Below are 20,441 nucleotides of genomic sequence, written 5' to 3'. Positions count from 1 at the left end.
CCACATCCCCCTATCCCCTTCCCCAGTCCCACCACATCCCCCTCCTATCCCCTTCCCCAGTCCCACCACATCCCCCTATCCCCTTCCCCAGTCCCACATCCCCCTCCTACCCCCTTCCTCAGTCCCACATCCCCCTATCCCCTTCCCCAGTCCCACATCCCCCTCCTATCCCCTTCCTCAGTCCCACATTCCCCTCCTATCCCCTTCCCCAGTCCCACCACATCCCCCTCCTATCCCCTTCCCCAGTCCCACATCCCCCTCCTATCCCCTTCCCCAGTCCCACATCCCCCTATCCCCTTCCCCAGTCCCACATCCCCCTATCCCCTTCCCCAGTCCCACATCCCCCTCCTATCCCCTTCCCCAGTCCCACATCCCCCTATCCCCTTCCCCAGTCCCACATCCCCCTATCCCCTTCCTCAGTCCCACATCCCCCTCCTATCCCCTTCCCCAGTCCCACATCCCCCTATCCCCTTCCCCAGTCCCACCACATCCCCCTCCTATCCCCTTCCCCAGTCCCACATCCCACTCCTATCCCCTTCGCCAGTCCCACATCCCCCTCCTATCCCCTTCCTCAGTCCCACATCCCCCTCCTATCCCCTTCCCCAGTCCCACATCCCCTATCCCCTTCCCCAGTCCCACATCCCCCTATCCCCTTCCCCAGTCCCACATCCCCCTATCCCCTTCCCCAGTCCCACATCCCCCTATCCCCTTCCCCAGTCCCACATCCCCCTATCCCCTTCCCCAGTCCCACATCCCCCTCCTATCCCCTTCCCCAGTCCCACATCCCCCTCCTATCCCCTTCCCCAGTCCCACATCCCCCTCCTATCCCCTTCCCCAGTCCCACCACATCCCCCTCCTATCCCCTTCCCCAGTCCCACCACATCCCCCTATCCCCTTCCTCAGTCCCACATCCCCCTCCTATCCCCTTCCCCAGTCCCACATCCCCCTCCTATCCCCTTCCCCAGTCCCACAACCCCCTATCCCCTTCCCCAGTCCCACCACATCCCCCTCCTATCCCCTTCCCCAGTCCCACCACATCCCCCTATCCCCTTCCCCAGTCCCACATCCCCCTCCTACCCCCTTCCTCAGTCCCACATCCCCCTATCCCCTTCCCCAGTCCCACATCCCCCTCCTATCCCCTTCCTCAGTCCCACATTCCCCTCCTATCCCCTTCCCCAGTCCCACCACATCCCCCTCCTATCCCCTTCCCCAGTCCCACATCCCCCTCCTATCCCCTTCCCCAGTCCCACATCCCCCTATCCCCTTCCCCAGTCCCACATCCCCCTATCCCCTTCCCCAGTCCCACATCCCCCTCCTATCCCCTTCCCCAGTCCCACATCCCCCTATCCCCTTCCCCAGTCCCACATCCCCCTATCCCCTTCCTCAGTCCCACATCCCCCTCCTATCCCCTTCCCCAGTCCCACATCCCCCTATCCCCTTCCCCAGTCCCACCACATCCCCCTCCTATCCCCTTCCCCAGTCCCACATCCCCCTCCTATCCCCTTCGCCAGTCCCACATCCCCCTCCTATCCCCTTCCCCAGTCCCACATCCCCCTCCTATCCCCTTCCCCAGTCCCACATCCCCCTCCTATCCCCTTCCCCAGTCCCACATCCCCCTCCTATCCCCTTCCCCAGTCCCACATCCCCCTCCTATCCCCTTCCCCAGTCCCACCACATCCCCCTACTATCCCCTTCCCCAGTCCCACATCCCCCTATCCCCTTCCCCAGTCCCACATCCCCCTATCCCCTTCCCCAGTCCCACATCCCCCTCCTATCCCCTTCCCCAGTCCCACATCCCCCTATCCCCTTCCCCAGTCCCACATCCCCCTATCCCCTTCCCCAGTCCCACATCCCCCTCCTATCCCCTTCCCCAGTCCCACATCCCCCTATCCCCTTCCCCAGTCCCACATCCCCCTCCTATCCCCTTCCCCAGTCCCACATCCTCCTATCCCCTTCCCCAGTCCCACATCCCCCTCCTATCCCCTTCCCCAGTCCCACATCCCCCTATCCCCTTCCCCAGTTCCACATCCCCCTCCTATCCCCTTCCCCAGTCCCACATCCCCCTATCCCCTTCCCCAGTCCCACATCCCCCTCCTATCCCCTTCCCCAGTCCCACCACATCCCCCTATCCCCTTCCCCAGTCCCACATCCCCCTCCTATCCCCTTCCCCAGTCCCACATCCCCCTCCTATCCCCTTCCCCAGTCCCACATGGCCCTATCCCCTTCCCCAGTCCCACCACATCCCCCTATCCCCTTCCCCAGTCCCACATCCCCCTATCCCCTTCCTCAGTCCCACATCCCCCTCCTATCCCCTTCCCCAGTCCCACATCCCCCTATCCCCTTCCCCAGTCCCACATCCCCCTATCCCCTTCCCCAGTCCCACATCCCCCTATCCCCTTCCCCAGTCCCACATCCCCCTCCTATCCCCTTCCCCAGTCCCACATCCCCCTCCTATCCCCTTCCCCAGTCCCACATCCCCCTCCTATCCCCTTCCCCAGTCCCACCACATCCCCCTCCTATCCCCTTCCCCAGTCCCACCACATCCCCCTATCCCCTTCCTCAGTCCCACATCCCCCTCATATCCCCTTCCCCAGTCCCACATCCCCCTCCTATCCCCTTCCCCAGTCCCACATCCCCCTATCCCCTTCCCCAGTCCCACCACATCCCCCTCCTATCCCCTTCCCCAGTCCCACATCCCCCTCCTATCCCCTTCCCCAGTCCCACCACATCCCCCTCCTATCCCCTTCCCCAGTCCCACCACATCCCCCTATCCCCTTCCTCAGTCCCACATCCCCCTCATATCCCCTTCCCCAGTCCCACATCCCCCTCCTATCCCCTTCCCCAGTCCCACATCCCCCTATCCCCTTCCCCAGTCCCACCACATCCCCCTCCTATCCCCTTCCCCAGTCCCACCACATCCCCCTATCCCCTTCCCCAGTCCCACATCCCCCTCCTACCCCCTTCCTCAGTCCCACATCCCCCTATCCCCTTCCCCAGTCCCACATCCCCCTCCTATCCCCTTCCTCAGTCCCACATTCCCCTCCTATCCCCTTCCCCAGTCCCACCACATCCCCCTCCTATCCCCTTCCCCAGTCCCACATCCCCCTCCTATCCCCTTCCCCAGTCCCACATCCCCCTATCCCCTTCCCCAGTCCCACATCCCCCTATCCCCTTCCCCAGTCCCACATCCCCCTCCTATCCCCTTCCCCAGTCCCACATCCCCCTATCCCCTTCCCCAGTCCCACATCCCCCTATCCCCTTCCTCAGTCCCACATCCCCCTCCTATCCCCTTCCCCAGTCCCACATCCCCCTATCCCCTTCCCCAGTCCCACCACATCCCCCTCCTATCCCCTTCCCCAGTCCCACATCCCCCTCCTATCCCCTTCGCCAGTCCCACATCCCCCTCCTATCCCCTTCCTCAGTCCCACATCCCCCTCCTATCCCCTTCCCCAGTCCCACATCCCCTATCCCCTTCCCCAGTCCCACATCCCCCTATCCCCTTCCCCAGTCCCACATCCCCCTATCCCCTTCCCCAGTCCCACATCCCCCTATCCCCTTCCCCAGTCCCACATCCCCCTATCCCCTTCCCCAGTCCCACATCCCCCTCCTATCCCCTTCCCCAGTCCCACATCCCCCTCCTATCCCCTTCCCCAGTCCCACATCCCCCTCCTATCCCCTTCCCCAGTCCCACATCCCCCTCCTATCCCCTTCCCCAGTCCCACCACATCCCCCTCCTATCCCCTTCCCCAGTCCCACCACATCCCCCTATCCCCTTCCTCAGTCCCACATCCCCCTCCTATCCCCTTCCCCAGTCCCACATCCCCCTCCTATCCCCTTCCCCAGTCCCACATCCCCCTATCCCCTTCCCCAGTCCCACCACATCCCCCTCCTATCCCCTTCCCCAGTCCCACCACATCCCCCTATCCCCTTCCCCAGTCCCACATCCCCCTCCTACCCCCTTCCTCAGTCCCACATCCCCCTATCCCCTTCCCCAGTCCCACATCCCCCTCCTATCCCCTTCCTCAGTCCCACATTCCCCTCCTATCCCCTTCCCCAGTCCCACCACATCCCCCTCCTATCCCCTTCCCCAGTCCCACATCCCCCTCCTATCCCCTTCCCCAGTCCCACATCCCCCTATCCCCTTCCCCAGTCCCACATCCCCCTATCCCCTTCCCCAGTCCCACATCCCCCTCCTATCCCCTTCCCCAGTCCCACATCCCCCTATCCCCTTCCCCAGTCCCACATCCCCCTATCCCCTTCCTCAGTCCCACATCCCCCTCCTATCCCCTTCCCCAGTCCCACATCCCCCTATCCCCTTCCCCAGTCCCACCACATCCCCCTCCTATCCCCTTCCCCAGTCCCACATCCCCCTCCTATCCCCTTCCCCAGTCCCACATCCCCCTCCTATCCCCTTCGCCAGTCCCACATCCCCCTCCTATCCCCTTCCCCAGTCCCACATCCCCCTCCTATCCCCTTCCCCAGTCCCACATCCCCCTCCTATCCCCTTCCCCAGTCCCACATCCCCCTCCTATCCCCTTCCCCAGTCCCACATCCCCCTCCTATCCCCTTCCCCAGTCCCACCACATCCCCCTACTATCCCCTTCCCCAGTCCCACATCCCCCTATCCCCTTCCCCAGTCCCACATCCCCCTATCCCCTTCCCCAGTCCCACATCCCCCTCCTATCCCCTTCCCCAGTCCCACATCCCCCTATCCCCTTCCCCAGTCCCACATCCCCCTATCCCCTTCCCCAGTCCCACATCCCCCTCCTATCCCCTTCCCCAGTCCCACATCCCCCTATCCCCTTCCCCAGTCCCACATCCCCCTCCTATCCCCTTCCCCAGTCCCACATCCTCCTATCCCCTTCCCCAGTCCCACATCCCCCTCCTATCCCCTTCCCCAGTCCCACATCCCCCTATCCCCTTCCCCAGTTCCACATCCCCCTCCTATCCCCTTCCCCAGTCCCACCACATCCCCCTATCCCCTTCCCCAGTCCCACATCCCCCTCCTATCCCCTTCCTCAGTCCCACATCCCCCTATCCCCTTCCCCAGTCCCACATCCCCCTATCCCCTTCCCCAGTCCCACCACATCCCCCTCCTATCCCCTTCCCCAGTCCCACCACATCCCCCTATCCCCTTCCCCAGTCCCACATCCCCCTCCTATCCCCTTCCTCAGTCCCACATCCCCCTCCTATCCCCTTCCCCAGTCCCACATCCCCCTCCTATCCCCTTCCCCAGTCCCACATCCCCCTCCTATCCCCTTCCCCAGTCCCACATCCCCCTATCCCCTTCCCCAGTCCCACCACATCCCCCTCCTATCCCCTTCCCCAGTCCCACCACATCCCCCTATCCCCTTCCCCAGTCCCACATCCCCCTCCTATCCCCTTCCTCAGTCCCACATCCCCCTATCCCCTTCCCCAGTCCCACATCCCCCTATCCCCTTCCCCAGTCCCACCACATCCCCCTCCTATCCCCTTCCCCAGTCCCACCACATCCCCCTATCCCCTTCCCCAGTCCCACATCCCCCTCCTATCCCCTTCCTCAGTCCCACATCCCCCTATCCCCTTCCCCAGTCCCACATCCCCCTCCTATCCCCTTCCTCAGTCCCACATTCCCCTCCTATCCCCTTCCCCAGTCCCACCACATCCCCCTCCTATCCCCTTCCCCAGTCCCACATCCCCCTCCTATCCCCTTCCCCAGTCCCACATCCCCCTATCCCCTTCCCCAGTCCCACATCCCCCTCCTATCCCCTTCCCCAGTCCCACATCCCCCTATCCCCTTCCCCAGTCCCACATCCCCCTATCCCCTTCCTCAGTCCCACATCCCCCTCCTATCCCCTTCCCCAGTCCCACATCCCCCTATCCCCTTCCCCAGTCCCACCACATCCCCCTCCTATCCCCTTCCCCAGTCCCACATCCCCCTCCTATCCCCTTCCCCAGTCCCACATCCCCCTCCTATCCCCTTCCCCAGTCCCACATCCCCCTCCTATCCACTTCCCCAGTCACACCACATCCCCCTCCTATCCCCTTCCTCAGTCCCACATCCCCCTATCCCCTTCCTCAGTCCCACATCCCCCTATCCCCTTCCCCAGTCCCACATCCCCCATCCCCTTCCTCAGTCCCACATCCCCCTATCCCCTTCCCCAGTCCCACCACATCCCCCTCTTATCCCCTTCCCCAGTCCCACATCCCCCTCCTATCCCCTTCCTCAGTCCCACATCCCCCTCCTATCCCCTTCCCCACTCCCACATCCCCCTATCCCCTTCCCCAGTCCCACATCCCCCTCCTATCCCCTTCCCCAGTCCCACATCCCCCTCCTATCCCCTTCCCCAGTCCCACATCCCCCTCCTATCCCCTTCCCCAGTCCCACCACATCCCCCTCCTATCCCCTTCCTCAGTCCCACATCCCCCTATCCCCTTCCCCAGTCACACCACATCCCCCTCCTATCCCCTTCCCCAGTCCCACCACATCCCCCTATCCCCTTCCTCAGTCCCACCACATCCCCCTCCTATCCCCTTCCCCAGTCCCACATCCCCCTCCTATCCCCTTCCCCAGTCCCACATCCCCCTCCTATCCCCTTCCCAAGTCCCACCACATCCCCCTCCTATCCCCTTCCCCAGTCCCACATCCTCCTATCCCCTTCCTCAGTCCCACATCCCCCTCCTATCCCCTTCCCCAGTCCCACATCCCCCTCCTATCCCCTTCCCAAGTCCCACCACATCCCCCTCCTATCCCCTTCCCCAGTCCCACATCCTCCTATCCCCTTCCCCAGTCCCACATCCCCCTATCCCCTTCCCCAGTCCCACCACATCCCCCTATCCCCTTCCCCAGTCCCACATCCCCCTCCTATCCCCTTCCCCAGTCCCACATCCTCCTATCCCCTTCCCCAGTCCCACCACATCCCCCTATCCCCTTCCCCAGTCCCACATCCCCCTATCCCCTTCCCCAGTCCCACATCCCCCTATCCCCTTCCCCAGTCCCACATCCCCCTATCCCCTTCCCCAGTCCCACATCCCCCTATCCCCTTCCCCAGTCCCACATCCCCCTCCTATCCCCTTCCCCAGTCCCACATCCCCCTATCCCCTTCCCCAGTTCCACATCCCCCTCCTATCCCCTTCCCCAGTCCCACATCCCCCTATCCCCTTCCCCAGTCCCACATCCCCCTCCTATCCCCTTCCCCAGTCCCACATCCTCCTATCCCCTTCCCCAGTCCCACATCCCCCTCCTATCCCCTTCCCCAGTCCCACATCCCCCTATCCCCTTCCCCAGTTCCACATCCCCCTCCTATCCCCTTCCCCAGTCCCACCACATCCCCCTATCCCCTTCCCCAGTCCCACATCCCCCTCCTATCCCCTTCCCCAGTCCCACATCCCCCTCCTATCCCCTTCCCCAGTCCCACATCCCCCTCCTATCCCCTTCCTCAGTCCCACATCCCCCTCCTATCCCCTTCCCCACTCCCACATCCCCCTATCCCCTTCCCCAGTCCCACATACCCCTCCTATCCCCTTCCCCAGTCCCACATCCCCCTCCTATCCCCTTCCCCAGTCCCACCACATCCCCCTCCTATCCCCTTCCCCAGTCCCACATCCCCCTCCTATCCCCTTCCCCAGTCCCACCACATCCCCCTCCTATCCCCTTCCTTAGTCCCACATCCCCCTATCCCCTTCCCCAGTCCCACATCCCCCTCCTATCCCCTTCCCCAGTCCCACATCCCCCTATCCCCTTCCTCAGTCCCACATCCCCCTCCTATCCCCTTCCCCAGTCCCACATCCCCCTATCCCCTTCCCCAGTCCCACATCCCCCTATCCCCTTCCCCAGTCCCACATCCCCCTATCCCCTTCCCCAGTCCCACATCCCCCTATCCCCTTCCCCAGTCTCACATCCCCCTCCTATCCCCTTCCCCAGTCCCACCACATCCCTCTCTTATCACCTACCCCTCTTTACCACCTTATCCAGTCCTACCGCATACCCCTCTTATGTCTCCCGCCCTCCCTCTTCCTCATCTCTGAGAGAGGGCATACAGAACAAATTCAGACGACAGCACACTGGGCCAGGCTAAAGTCCCACATGCACATTCTCTCTCCATCCCTTGAAGTAACAGTGAAGGGTCTCAGGATGGGACGGTGCCCTGTGGCACACGGGAGATTGATCCGGAGAGGCTCGATTGGGCTCACCTTGCATTGCTTTGTACTGCATGGGCGTGATGTGTTCAAATCCAGGTGGTGGGACGTCCCAGTACTTGTAGGGTTTCTTCTTCTGCACGCGCCGTGGAGATCGGCTGTGAGACAGACAAAGGGCTGAATGTTTAACAGGCAGGAGAGCACTAGCATCCTGCGTCAGTGACTCAGTCCTGTTCCCTCACACTGTCTCTCAGTGACCCCTCTCCCCAAGAGCCCTGTATCACCACTGATATTAATCCTGTTCCCTCACACTGTCTCTCAGTGACCCCTCTCCCCAAGAGCCCTGTATCACCACTGATGTTAATCCAGCTCCCCCACACTGTCTCTCAGTGACCCCTCTCCCCAAGAGCCCTGTATCACCACTGATGTTAATCCTGTTCCCTCACACTGTCTCTCAGTGACCCCTCCCCCCAAGAGCCCTGTATCACCACTGATGTTAATCCAGCTCCCCCACAATGTCTCTCAGTGACCCCTCTCCCCCAGTGTTGTGGCACTAACAGTCTCCTCACTACGTTAATCCAGCTTCCTCACACTGTCCATGAGACCCAGCGCCCCATTGTGAGTAGCCTGTAACCCCACTGACGGTGATCCAGCTCCCTCACACCATCCCTCAGTAACACCTCTCCCCCAATGCCCTGTGTCACTGACTGTACCTCCGTCGCCGGCGGTCCCGTGAGCCACTTCGCCTGTCCCGGTTGCCTCGATCCCTACTCCGACTACGCCGCTTCCGATCACGGCTCCGGGAGCGGCTTCGACTTTTCTTCTTGTGTCGGTTTTCTTTATCACGTTCTGCAGGGATGATGGGATGGCTTCAGAAGTGAGGAACTGTCACAGTCACCATCACCCCATTGGGGGTGTGTTCCTTATCTCTGGTTCAAACCCCTGCCCGACCCCCTCCCCATCTCTGTAACCCCGGCACCCCCCCCCGTTCAAACCCCTGCCTGACCCCCTCCCCATCTCTGTAACCTCGACACCCCCCTCCTGTTCAAACCGCTGCCCGACCCCCTCCCTATCTCTGTAACCCCAACACTCCCCACCTTTCTGTTCAAACCCCTCCCTCACCCCCTCCCTATCTCTGTAACCCCTACACTCCCCCCCGTTCAAACCCCTCCCTCACCCCCTCCCTATCTCTGTAACCCCTACACTCCCCCGTTCAAACCCCTCCCTCACCCCCTCCCTATCTCTGTAACCCCTACACTCCTCCCTGTTCAAACCCCTCCCTATCTGTCACCCCTACACTCCCCATCCTCCTGTTCAAACCCCTCCCTCACCCCCTCCCTATCTCTGTAACCCCTACACTCCCCCCTCCTGTTCAAACCCCTCCCTCACCCCCTCCCTATCTCTGTAACCCCTACACTCCCCCCTCCTGTTCAAACCCCTCCCTCACCCCCTCCCTATCTCTGTAACCCCTACACTCCCCTGTTCAAACCCCTCCCTATTTCTGTCACCCCTACACTCCCCATCCTCCTGTTCAAACCCCTCCCTCACCCCCTCCCTATCTTTGTAACCCCTACACCCCCCCCTGTTCAAACCCCTCCCTATCTCTGTAACCCCTACACTCCCCCGTTCAAACTCCTCCCTCACCCCCTCCCTATCTCTGTAACCCCTACACTCCCCCCCTGTTCAAACCCCTCCCTCACCCCCTCCCTATCTCTGTAACCCCTACACTCCCCCGTTCAAACTCCTCCCTCACCCCCTCCCTATCTCTGTAACCCCTACACTCCTCCCTGTTCAAACCCCTCCCTATCTGTCACCCCTACACTCCCCATCCTCCTGTTCAAACCCCTCCCTCACCCCCTCCCTATCTCTGTCACCCCTACACTCCCCATCCTCCTGTTCAAACCCCTCCCTCACCCCCTCCCTATCTCTGTAATCCCTACACTCCCCACACTTCTGTTCAAACCCCTCCCTATCTCTGTAACCCAACACCCCCCCTATCTCTGTAACCCCGACACCCCCCCTCCTGTTCAAACCCCTGCCCAACCCCTTCCCCATCTCGGTAACCCCGACACCCCCATCCGGTTCAAACCCCTGCCCGACCCCCTCCCTATCTCTGTAACCCCGACACTCCCCACCCTTCTGTTCAAACCCCTCCCTATCTCTGTAACCCCTACACTCCCCACCTTTCTGTTCAAACCCCTCCCTCACCCCCTCCCTATCTCTGTAACCCCGACACTCCCCCCTCCTGTTCAAACCCCTCCCTCACCCCCTACCTATCTCTGTAACCCCTACACTCCCCCCATTCAAACCCCTCCCTCACCCCCTCCCTATCTCTGTAACCCCTACACTCCCCCCTCCTGTTCAAACCCCTCCCTTACCCCCTCCCTATCTCTGTAACCCCTACACTCCCCCCTCCTGTTCAAACCCCTCCCTCACTCCCTCCCTATCTCTGTAACCCCGACACTCCCCTCTCCTGTTCAAACCCCTCCCTATCTCTGTAACCCCTACACTCCCCCTCCTGTTCAAACCCCTCCCTCACCCCCTCCCTATCTCTGTAACCCCGACACCCCCGTTCAAACCCCTCCCTCAACGCTCCCTATCTCTGTAACCCCTACATCCCCTCCTGTTCAAACCCCTCCCTATCTCTGTAACCCCTACACTCCCCCCCTGTTCAAACCCTTCCCTCACCCCCTATCTCTGTAACCCCGACACTCCCAATCCTCCTGTTCAATCCCCTCCCTCACCCCCTCCCTATCTCTGTAACCCCTACACTCCCCCCTGTTCAAACCCCTCCCTATCTCTGTAACCCCTACACTCCCCACCCTCCTGTTCAAACCCCTCCCTCACCCCCTCCCTATCTCTGTAACCCCTACACTCCCCCCTCCTGTTCAAACCCCTCCCTCACTCCCTCCCTATCTCTGTAACCCCTACACTCCCCCCTCCTGTTCAAACCCCTCCCTATCTCTGTAACCCCTACATGCCCCTCCTGTTCAAACCCCTCCCTCACCCCCCCATCTGTAACCCCAACACTCCCAATCCTTCTGTTCAATCCCCTCCCTCACCCCATCCTTATCTCTGTAACCCCGACACTCCCAATCCTTCTGTTCAATCCCCTCCCTCACCCCCTCCCCATCTCTGTAATCCCACACTCCGTCCTCCTGTTCAAACCCCTCCCTATCTCTGTAATTCCTACACTCCCCCTCCTGTTCAAACCCCTCCCTATCTCTGTAACCCCTACATTCCCCACCCTCCTGTTCAAACCCCTCCCTCACCCCCTCCTTATCTCTGTAACCCCGACACTCCCAATCCTCCTGTTCAAACCCCTCCCTCACCCCCTCCCTATCTCTGTAATCCCTACACTCCCCCTCCTGTTCAAACCCCTCCCTCACCCCCTCCCTATCTCTGTAACCCCAACACTCCCCCTCCTGTTCAAACCCCTCCCTATCTCTGTAACCCCTACACTCCCCCCTCCTGTTCAAACCCCTCCCTATCTCTGTAACCCCTACACTCCCCCCTCCTGTTCAAACCCCTCCCTATCTCTGTAACCCCAACACTCCCCCTTCCTGTTCAAACCCCTCTGTTGCTCCCAACCCATCTGTGTAACCTGCTACATTCCATGTACCCACTGTTCAACCCCCCCCCACCCCTGTCCTCTGCTTCTCTCTGGGAAGTGCAGTTTGCATTCTCAGACAGGTGCGCACAGCAGGTTATAACTTGGCACAACCTGTTACTCTAGTGACAGGCAGGCTTCAGTCACAACAGCCTGCTCTCTCAGCTGGTAAACAGAACCATCACCCTCTGGCTGTCTCTTGGCAAAACAGTGCCACGTACATCTCAGTGCATAGTATTTAAGTTTTGTAAACCAGGGCACAGCCAACAGGACAGTACAGTACAGGCCCTTCAGCCCACAAAGCTGTGTCAAACCCACTTCACATAATTGACACAAGGTAGCTTACATGCATAGGTTGATTGTACATCCATAAAACATTGCTAGGCACAGGGGTGTCTGTACATAAGGTGACGGAAGTAATGGTGGTTGGGGGTGTGGAGGGGTGGGGATGTTGATCCTTGGGGAAAGGAACTCTGAGTCTGCTGGTCCTGGTGTGGATGATATGTGGGAGTGAGAGAAAGAGTGTATGAGCAGGGCATGTGGGATCCTTCACCATATTGCTGACCGTTTATATAATTACCAATATTCTTGCAATTGTTCAGTGTGTTTTGGAGTGGTTTCAGTTGTGGCCATTTAATTAATTGAATGGTCATCTCTGGAAATTCAATGAAATTAGCAATTTGAAATAAAGAGACCAGACCAGGTCTCTTGTTTTCATTCCCTTCCCCGTGTTGCATCCAGTTTTTTAATACTTCTTATAAAATATTAGACTGAGTGTTGCAAGAGTTTAATCATAAATGGTACATTTTTGACAAATTGTGCATTTTCACAGTATGTGGTGGTTTGTCGCACTCACTGGCAGAAGGCAGGGTAGCAGTCACCGATACCGTTTCATCCTCGATTGACTAAGAATTCACACATTACCCATGTGATGTAATTGTGATTGGCTTATTTTTATTTGCTGAATTTTTTCTTATATCAACTATAAACTGTTTCTTTCAGAGGCACCCATCTTTTCTTTTTTATCTTTGCTCTCCTTGCTTCTCAGCTCTTCACTTAATTTGTTTGGCATTTACTGCAACTTTAAAATAAACAACCAGTAAGAATTAAGACTGCTCACCTTTACTGACCCCACGCATCACGAAGTAACCACACCATCTCTTTTTACCTTTCCTTCTTCCATTCTGCAATGATGCCTCATTCTTGACTTCTGAAGCTCAGATGAGAAAGGGCGGGATCCAACACCTCCCACACAGCCTGCTACTCGTCGACTATGACAGGGCCCAAGAGTCCCAGGGACAGAAGAACAAAGTTCTCCGCTATACAGGGCAGTGGAAAGGTTTATAGCATGCCGGCCTTCATCAGTCAGGCCACCGACTATAGGAGTTCGGATGTTATGTTAAGTGTCATCGAGCACTGCAGCACAGAAACAGGGCCCATCCAGTTTGTGCCAAAACAATAATCTGCTGGTCCCATTGATATGCACCCAGACCATAGCATTCCATCCTTTTTTTTTTGCTATTTACTGTATTGTATGACCTGGGCAATCATGGTCTTTCACATGACCACGATTGTTCTTGGCAAATTTTTCTACAGAAGTAGTTTGCCATTGCCACCTTCTGGGCGGTGTCTTTACAAGACGGGTGACCCCAGCCATTATCTATACTCTTCAGAGATTGTCTGACTGGCGTGAGTGTTCGCTGGCTGGTCATAGAGCACCCACCACTTGCCTCGATGGTTTCATGAACAGGCCAGCAGAGGAAAGGAGGGCCTTGCATCTCTTACAGTAGAGACACATCTCCACATTCTCCACTCTTCTCTCCGCAACCTTCGATGCCCTAAGTATCACCCTCCATTTTAAATATACCAAATCACCAGACCTCCACGTCCATCTACGGCAATGAATTCCACAGATTCCCCCATCTTCTGCCTACATTTTGTGAGTAATTAATACAGAAAACCAGGTTCACAAATTTTTTCTTGCAACTATCTAACTGCCAAGTAGTTAGTACAAGAGAACCCGAGTCAAGGGAGAGGTGGATCAGAATGTTTAATAATTGCTGCTCTATATCGTGCAATTTGTTGTTTCGCAGCAAAAGTACCACGCATTAAATTACAGTAAGTTACAATAAGAAATTATAACCTGCAGTAATTTCATTAATGTATTATTGTAAGCTCCCACAACCTATAAAATAATCCCAGGCTCCTGACAGCCAAATCCAGCTCCCGGCTTTCATGTGTGGTTAGCCACTAAGCCTGGCGGAACCATTTCTACAGACAGAAGGGGCAAAGGAGGGTGACTGGCCCCTTAAAACCAGTCGCTTTGGGCAGATGGAGCTTGTCAGCTCATCTAGGAGATGGAAGACTCTGATCTCAAACCTCTGCTGCCTTGCAGCTATACCCACTCACGGGGAAGGCTTCAGGTGTAAACCCTGAGAGAAAAGTCCGGAGTTGGAGTCTCTAAGGCAGCCGTGTTGAGTTCAACGCTGACCGGCAACTCCTGCGATGCTGCTGGTGCCAAATTGTAATGGCCTCTGTCATTCTTTTAGGTTCATCAGCTACGTGAGCAACAGTTTGTACTCCCTCTCATACTGTCCAGTCTTGCATACCACCTAGACAGCTGGGACGCAACATCCATGGTCGACCCAACGGAGGCTTCAGATTACAGAAATAAATGTTTTAAATTACTGCAAGTTATAAGAATTATAAAGTAGAGAGCAAAAAGTGAGGTTGAGTTCATAGCTTTACTAGAATGTTACCTGGTTACATCTCCTAAGTTACAGATAAAGGTTGAACAAGTTGGGTCTTTATTCTTTGGAGCGTAGAAGGTTGAGGGGGACTTGATAGAGGCGTTTAAAATTTTGAGGGGGATTGATAGAGTTAACGTGGATAGGTTTTTTCCATTGAGAGTGGCGGAGATTCAAACAAGAAGACATGAGTTCAGAGTTAAAGGGCAAAAGTTTAGGGGTAACATGAGGGGGAACTTCTTTACTCAGAGAGTGGTAGCTGTGTGGAACGAGCTTCCAGCAGAAGTGGTTGAGGCAGGTTCGATGTTGTCGTTTAAAGTTAAATTGGATAGATATATGGACTGGAGAGGATTGGAGGGTTATGGGCTGAGTGCAGGACGGTGGGACTAGGTGAGACTAAGAGTTCAGTACGGACTAGAAGGGCCGAGATGGCCTGTTTCCGTGCTGTAATTGTTATATGGTTACATGGTTATGAGACTTCACCAGAATCAGAATCAGGTTCATTATCACCGGCATTTGACGCGAAATTTGTTAACTTAGCAGCCGCAGTTCAATGCAATACATAATCTAGCAGAGAGGAAAAAATAATAAAGTAAATCAATTACGATACAGTATACGCATATTGAATAGATTAAAAAACATGCAAAAACAGAAATACTGTATATTTATAAAAAGTGAGGTAGTGTCCAAGGATTCAATGTCCATTTAGGAATCAGATGGCAGAGGGGAAGAAGCTGTTCCTGAATCGCTGAGTGTGTGTCTTCAGGTTCCTGTATCTCCTACCTGGTGGTAACAGGGAGAAAAGGGCTGCCCTGGATGCTGGAGGTCTTAATAATGGACACTGCCTTTCTGAGACACTGCTCCCTAAAGATCTCCTGGGAACTTTGTAGTCTAGTACCCAAGATGGAGCTGACTAGACTTACAACCTTCTGCAGCTTCTTTCAGTCCTGTGCAGTAGACCCCCTCCCCCAATACCGGGACAGTGATGCAGCCTGTCAGAATGCTCTCCATGGTACAACTATAGAAGTTTTTGAGTGTATTCGTTGACATGCCAAATCTTTTCAAACTCCTGATGAAGTATAGCCACTGTCTTGCCTTCTTTATAATTACATCAATAAGTTGGGACCAGGTTAGATCCTCAGAGATCGTGACTCCGAGGAACTTGAAGCTGCTCACTCTCTCCACTTCTGATACCTCTATGATTGGTATGTGTTCCTTCGCCTTACCCTTCCTGAAGTCTACAATCATCTCTTTTGTCTTACTGACGTTGAGTGCCCGGCTGTGCTGTGGCACCATTCCACTAGTTGGTTTATCTCACTCCTGTACGCCCTCTCGCCATCACCTGAGATTCTACCAAGATTGGCTGTATTGTCAGTAAATTTATAGATGGTATTTGAGCTATGCCTAGCCATACAGTCATGTGTATATTGTTAAATTATATTATTAAATTATAAAGTTAAATTGGATAGATATATGGACAGGAAAGGAATGGAGGGTTATGGGCTGAATACAGGTCGGTGGGACTAGGATAGGGTAAGAGTTCGGCACGGGGGGCCGAGATGGCCTGTTTCCGTGCTGTAATTGTTATATGGTTATATAGCGAGTAGAGCAGTGGGCTAAGCACACACCCCTGAGGTGCACCAGTGTTGATCGTCAGCGAGGAGGGTCTGTCATCACCAATCCGCACAGACTGTGGTCTTCCGGTTAGGAAGTTGAGGATCCAATTGCAGAGGGAGGTACAGAGGCCCAGGTTCTGCAACTTCTGAATCAGGATTGTGGGAATGATGGTATTAAATGCTGAGCTATAGTCAATGAACAGCATCCTGACATAGGTGTTTGTGTTGTTCAGGTGGTCTAAACCCATATGGAGAGCCATTGAGATTGCGTCTCCTGTTGGCCTATTGTGACAAGAGGCAAACTGCAATGGGTGTAGGTCCTTGCTGAGGCAGGAGTTCAGTCCAGTCATAACCAACCTCTCAAAGCATTTCATCATTGTCAATGTGAGTGCTATCGGGCAATAGTCATTAAGGCAGTCCACATTATTCTTCTTCGGCACTGGTATAATTGTTGCCTTTTTGAAGCAAGTGGGAACTTCCGCCCGTAGCAGTGAGAGATTGAAAATGTCCTTGAGTACTCCCGCTAGTTGGTTGGCGCAGGTTTTCAGAGTCTTACCAGCTACTCCATCGGGACCTTCCATCTTGCGAGGGTTCACCCTCTTTAAAGACAGGCTAACATTGGCCTTGGAGACGGAGATCACAGGGTCATCAGGTACAGCAGGGATCTTCACAGCTGTAGTTATATTCTCCCTTTCAAAGCGTGCAAAGCATTGAGTTCATCTGGTAGTGAAGCATCGCTGCCATTCATGCTATTGGGTTTCACTTTGTAGGAAGTGATGTCTTGCAGACCCTGCCAGAGTTGCCGTGCATCCGATGTCACCTCCAACCTCGTTCAAAATTGTCTCTTCGCCCTTGAAATAGCCCTCCACAAATCATACCTGGTTTTCTGGTACTGACCTGGGCTGCCAGACTTGAATGCCACAGATCTGGACAACATACCTCCTGTGTACAGTAAGTTTTTGTAGGCACACACTCATCCACACAGGTTTTAATGAAGGCGATAACAACTATAGCAAACTCATCCAAATTCGAAGATGAATCCCTGAATACAGTCCAGTCCACCAATACAAAGCAGTCCTGTAGGTGCTCCTGTGCTTCCCTTGTCCAAACCTTCCTGGTCCTCACTGCCGGTGCTGCAGTCTTCAGTCTCTGCCGAAACTCAGGGAGTAGAAGTACAGCCAGGTGATCAAACTTCCCGAAGTGAGGGCATGGAATAGCACAGTAGGCATTCTTGATGGTGGTGTAGCAATGGTCCAGTGTGTTATATAGAAAAAACATAGAAAATAGGTGCAGGAGTAGGCCATTCGGCCCTTCGAGCCTGCACTGCCATTTATTATGATCATGGCTGATCATCCAATTCAGAACCCTGCACCAGCCTTCCCTCCATACCCTCTGATCCCCGTAGCCACAAGGGCCATATCTAACTCCCTCTTAAATATAGCCAATGAACTGGCCTCAACTGTTTCCTGTGGCAGAGAATTCCACAGATTCACCACTCTCTGTGTGAAGAAGTTTTTCCTAATCTCAGTCCTAAAAGGCTTCGCCTTTATCCTCAAACCGTGACCCCTCGTTCTGGACTTCCCCAACATCGGGAATAATCTTCCTGTATCTAGCCCGTCCAATCCCTTTAGGATTTTATACGTTTCAATCAGATCCCCCCTCAATCTTCTAAATTCCAATGAGTACAAGCCTAGTTCATCCAGTCTTTCTTCATATGAAAGTCCTGCCATCCCAGGAATCAATCTGGTGAACCTTCTTTGTACTCCCTCTATGGCAAGGATGTCTTTCCTCAGATTAGGGGACCAAAACTGCACACAATACTCCAGGTGTGGTCTCACCAAGGCCTTGTACAACTGCAGTAGTACCTCCCTGCTCCTGTACTCGAATCCTCTTGCTATAAATGCCAGCATACCATTCGCCTTTTTCACCGCCTGCTGTACCTGCATGCCCAGTTTCAATGACTGGTGTATAATGACACCCAGGTCTCGTGGCACCTCCCCTTTTCCTAATCGGCCACCATTCAGATAATAATCTGTTTTCCTGTTTTTGCCACCAAAGTGGATAATTTCACATTTATCCACATTAAATTGCATCTGCCATGAATTTGCCCACTCATCCAACCTATCCAAGTCACCCTGCATCCTCTTAGCATCCTCCTCACAGCTAACACTGCCGCCCAGCTTCGTGTCATCCGCAAACTTGGAGATGCTGCATTTAATTCCCTTATCCAAGTCATTAATATATTGTAAACAACTGGGGTCCCAGCACTGAGCCTTGCAGTACCCCACTAGTCACTGCCTGCCATTCTGAAAAGGTCCCGTTTATTCCCACTCTTTGTTTCCTGTCTGCTAACCAATTCTCTATCCACATCAATACCTTACCCCCAATACCGTGTGCTTTAAGTTTGCACACTAATCTCCTGCGTGGGACCTTATCAAAAGCCTTTTGAAAATCCAAATATACCACATCCACTGGTTCTCCCCTATCCACTCTAATAGTTACATCCTCAAAAAATTCTATGAGATTCGTCAGACATGATTTTCCCCTGGTATTGCAACTGATCTGTTGATGGTAATTGCTTAATGATTTTTTTCAGACTGGCCTGGTTAAAATCTCCCAAAACGATGGTGAAGGCATTAGGGTGCGCTGTTTCGTGCATGTTGATCCCATTACTCAGATCATCTAAAGCCTGATTGACATTTGCCTGAGGTGGAATGTAAACTGCTACCAAAATGACCCCAGAGAACTCTCAAAGGATGGCACTTTACTGCTAGATATTCCAGGTCTGGTGAGCAGAATTGGGACAGCACTGATATATCTGTGCACCAAGAAGAGTTGATCATGAGGCATACTCCTCCAAATCTGCTTTTGAGAGACGTTATAAATCTATCCTGACAGTGTATAGTAAACCCGTCGATCTGAATCGCTGCATCCGGTACGGAAGGGGTTAACCAGGATTCCGTGAAACAAAGGACATACACGGTCCTAACAGCCCTCTGATTCATCACCCTAGGTCTGAGATCAGCGATTTTATTCACCGGAGACTGCACGTTCGCCAGCAAGGTAGTCAGTATAGCCCGTTTCCTTAAACGTACCTGTAACCCCGCCCTACACCTGCGCTTCCTCCAAGGTGTCCTACGTGGGCACTTCCAACTCCCATCGGTGTTGTTTCCATTGGCTTTAAGCAGCGATAGTTCATTTAAACGCATTAAGACATCTTTGTTGACTGCAATGACCTTGGAAGCAGTTGGGCTTTTTAGCTGTATCAGGCTGAAACGGGAATATTTAATCGTATCCATTGAGTGTACTGCTGATACCCGAGTCGCGCTTCGACGCCCCCATAGACTTCATTCATTAGAGTGCAGGAGAAATAGTTTAAAGTTCAACGAAAATTGATTGTCATGATAAGTATATGCCATTATATACCACCTTGATCTTATAGAGGCATATAAAATTATGAGAGGTTTTGACAGAGTAGGGTGGCAGGGTGAAGATAAGTCTGTACCAAAGGAAGTGCAAGGCGTTCCTTCCCCCGCTGACCTGCAGATCACCTTTGGGCAAGGTGTGGCACCTACTTAGGCCCGTACCAAATGGATCAAGGTCACGTGAAGCCATGGGAGCAGGATGGCCATAAGTCCTGGTTATGCGACCGCTGAAGACAATTGACAATGGCTGGTGTCACCCATCTTGTAAAGACCCTGCTCAAAGATCAATTAGAAACTACTTCTGTAGAAAATTTCCAAGAACAACTATGGTCCTGAAAAGACGACAATCATTCTCATCATACCACACAGCACATTACCATATCTATTTTCCCTCTCAGCCCCAATCTCCTGCCTTCTCCCTTCATGCCCTGACTAATTAAGAATCAGTCATCCTCTGCCTTAAATACACCCAAAGACTTGTCTTCCAGTGCTGCCTGTGGCAACAAATGCCTCAAATTCACCACTCTCTGGTTAAAGAGATCTCTCATCACCATTCTAAAAGGAGTCCCTTCTATTTTGAGGCTGTGTCCTCTGGTCTTCAACTCTCCCACCATAGGAAACATCCTCTCCATATCCACTATATTGAGGCCTTCCAACATTCAAAAGGTCTCAATGAGGTCACCCCTCATTCTTCTGAACTCTAGTGAGCGGAGGACCAGAGCCAAACACTCCTCATATGACAATCCCGAAATAATTCCCATGAGCCTCCTTTGAACTCTTTCCACCTGCGATCATTTTCATGTGGGCATACAAGAAACACAATAGAATCAATGAAAGACTGCACCTAACAGGATGGACAAACAACCAATGTGCAAGACAAGTACAAGAGAAAAAATAATAAACACTAAATACTGAGAACTAGTTG

The 20,441-nt window shown here is 54.5% G+C and overlaps 1 protein-coding gene across 3 annotated transcripts in view; it reads right to left on the bottom strand.

The window, feature by feature from the left end:
* u2af2a (U2 small nuclear RNA auxiliary factor 2a) overlaps nt 1-20,441 on the bottom strand; it is a 67,122-nt gene that overhangs the window by 38,545 nt on the left and 8,136 nt on the right. For all 3 annotated transcript variants that reach the window (XM_072246320.1, XM_072246319.1, XM_072246318.1), the window contains exons 2-3: nt 8,832-8,967; nt 8,173-8,276 (exon numbers count right to left, since the gene is read on the bottom strand). In XM_072246320.1, the coding sequence (XP_072102421.1) occupies nt 8,173-8,276; nt 8,832-8,967 (240 nt within the window). The remainder of the gene's footprint in view (nt 1-8,172; nt 8,277-8,831; nt 8,968-20,441) is intronic.

This window comes from Mobula birostris, chromosome 29, assembly GCF_030028105.1.
Source record: "Mobula birostris isolate sMobBir1 chromosome 29, sMobBir1.hap1, whole genome shotgun sequence".
Taxonomy (NCBI): domain Eukaryota; kingdom Metazoa; phylum Chordata; class Chondrichthyes; order Myliobatiformes; family Myliobatidae; genus Mobula; species Mobula birostris.
This window is presented reverse-complemented; position numbering and strand designations above follow the sequence as displayed.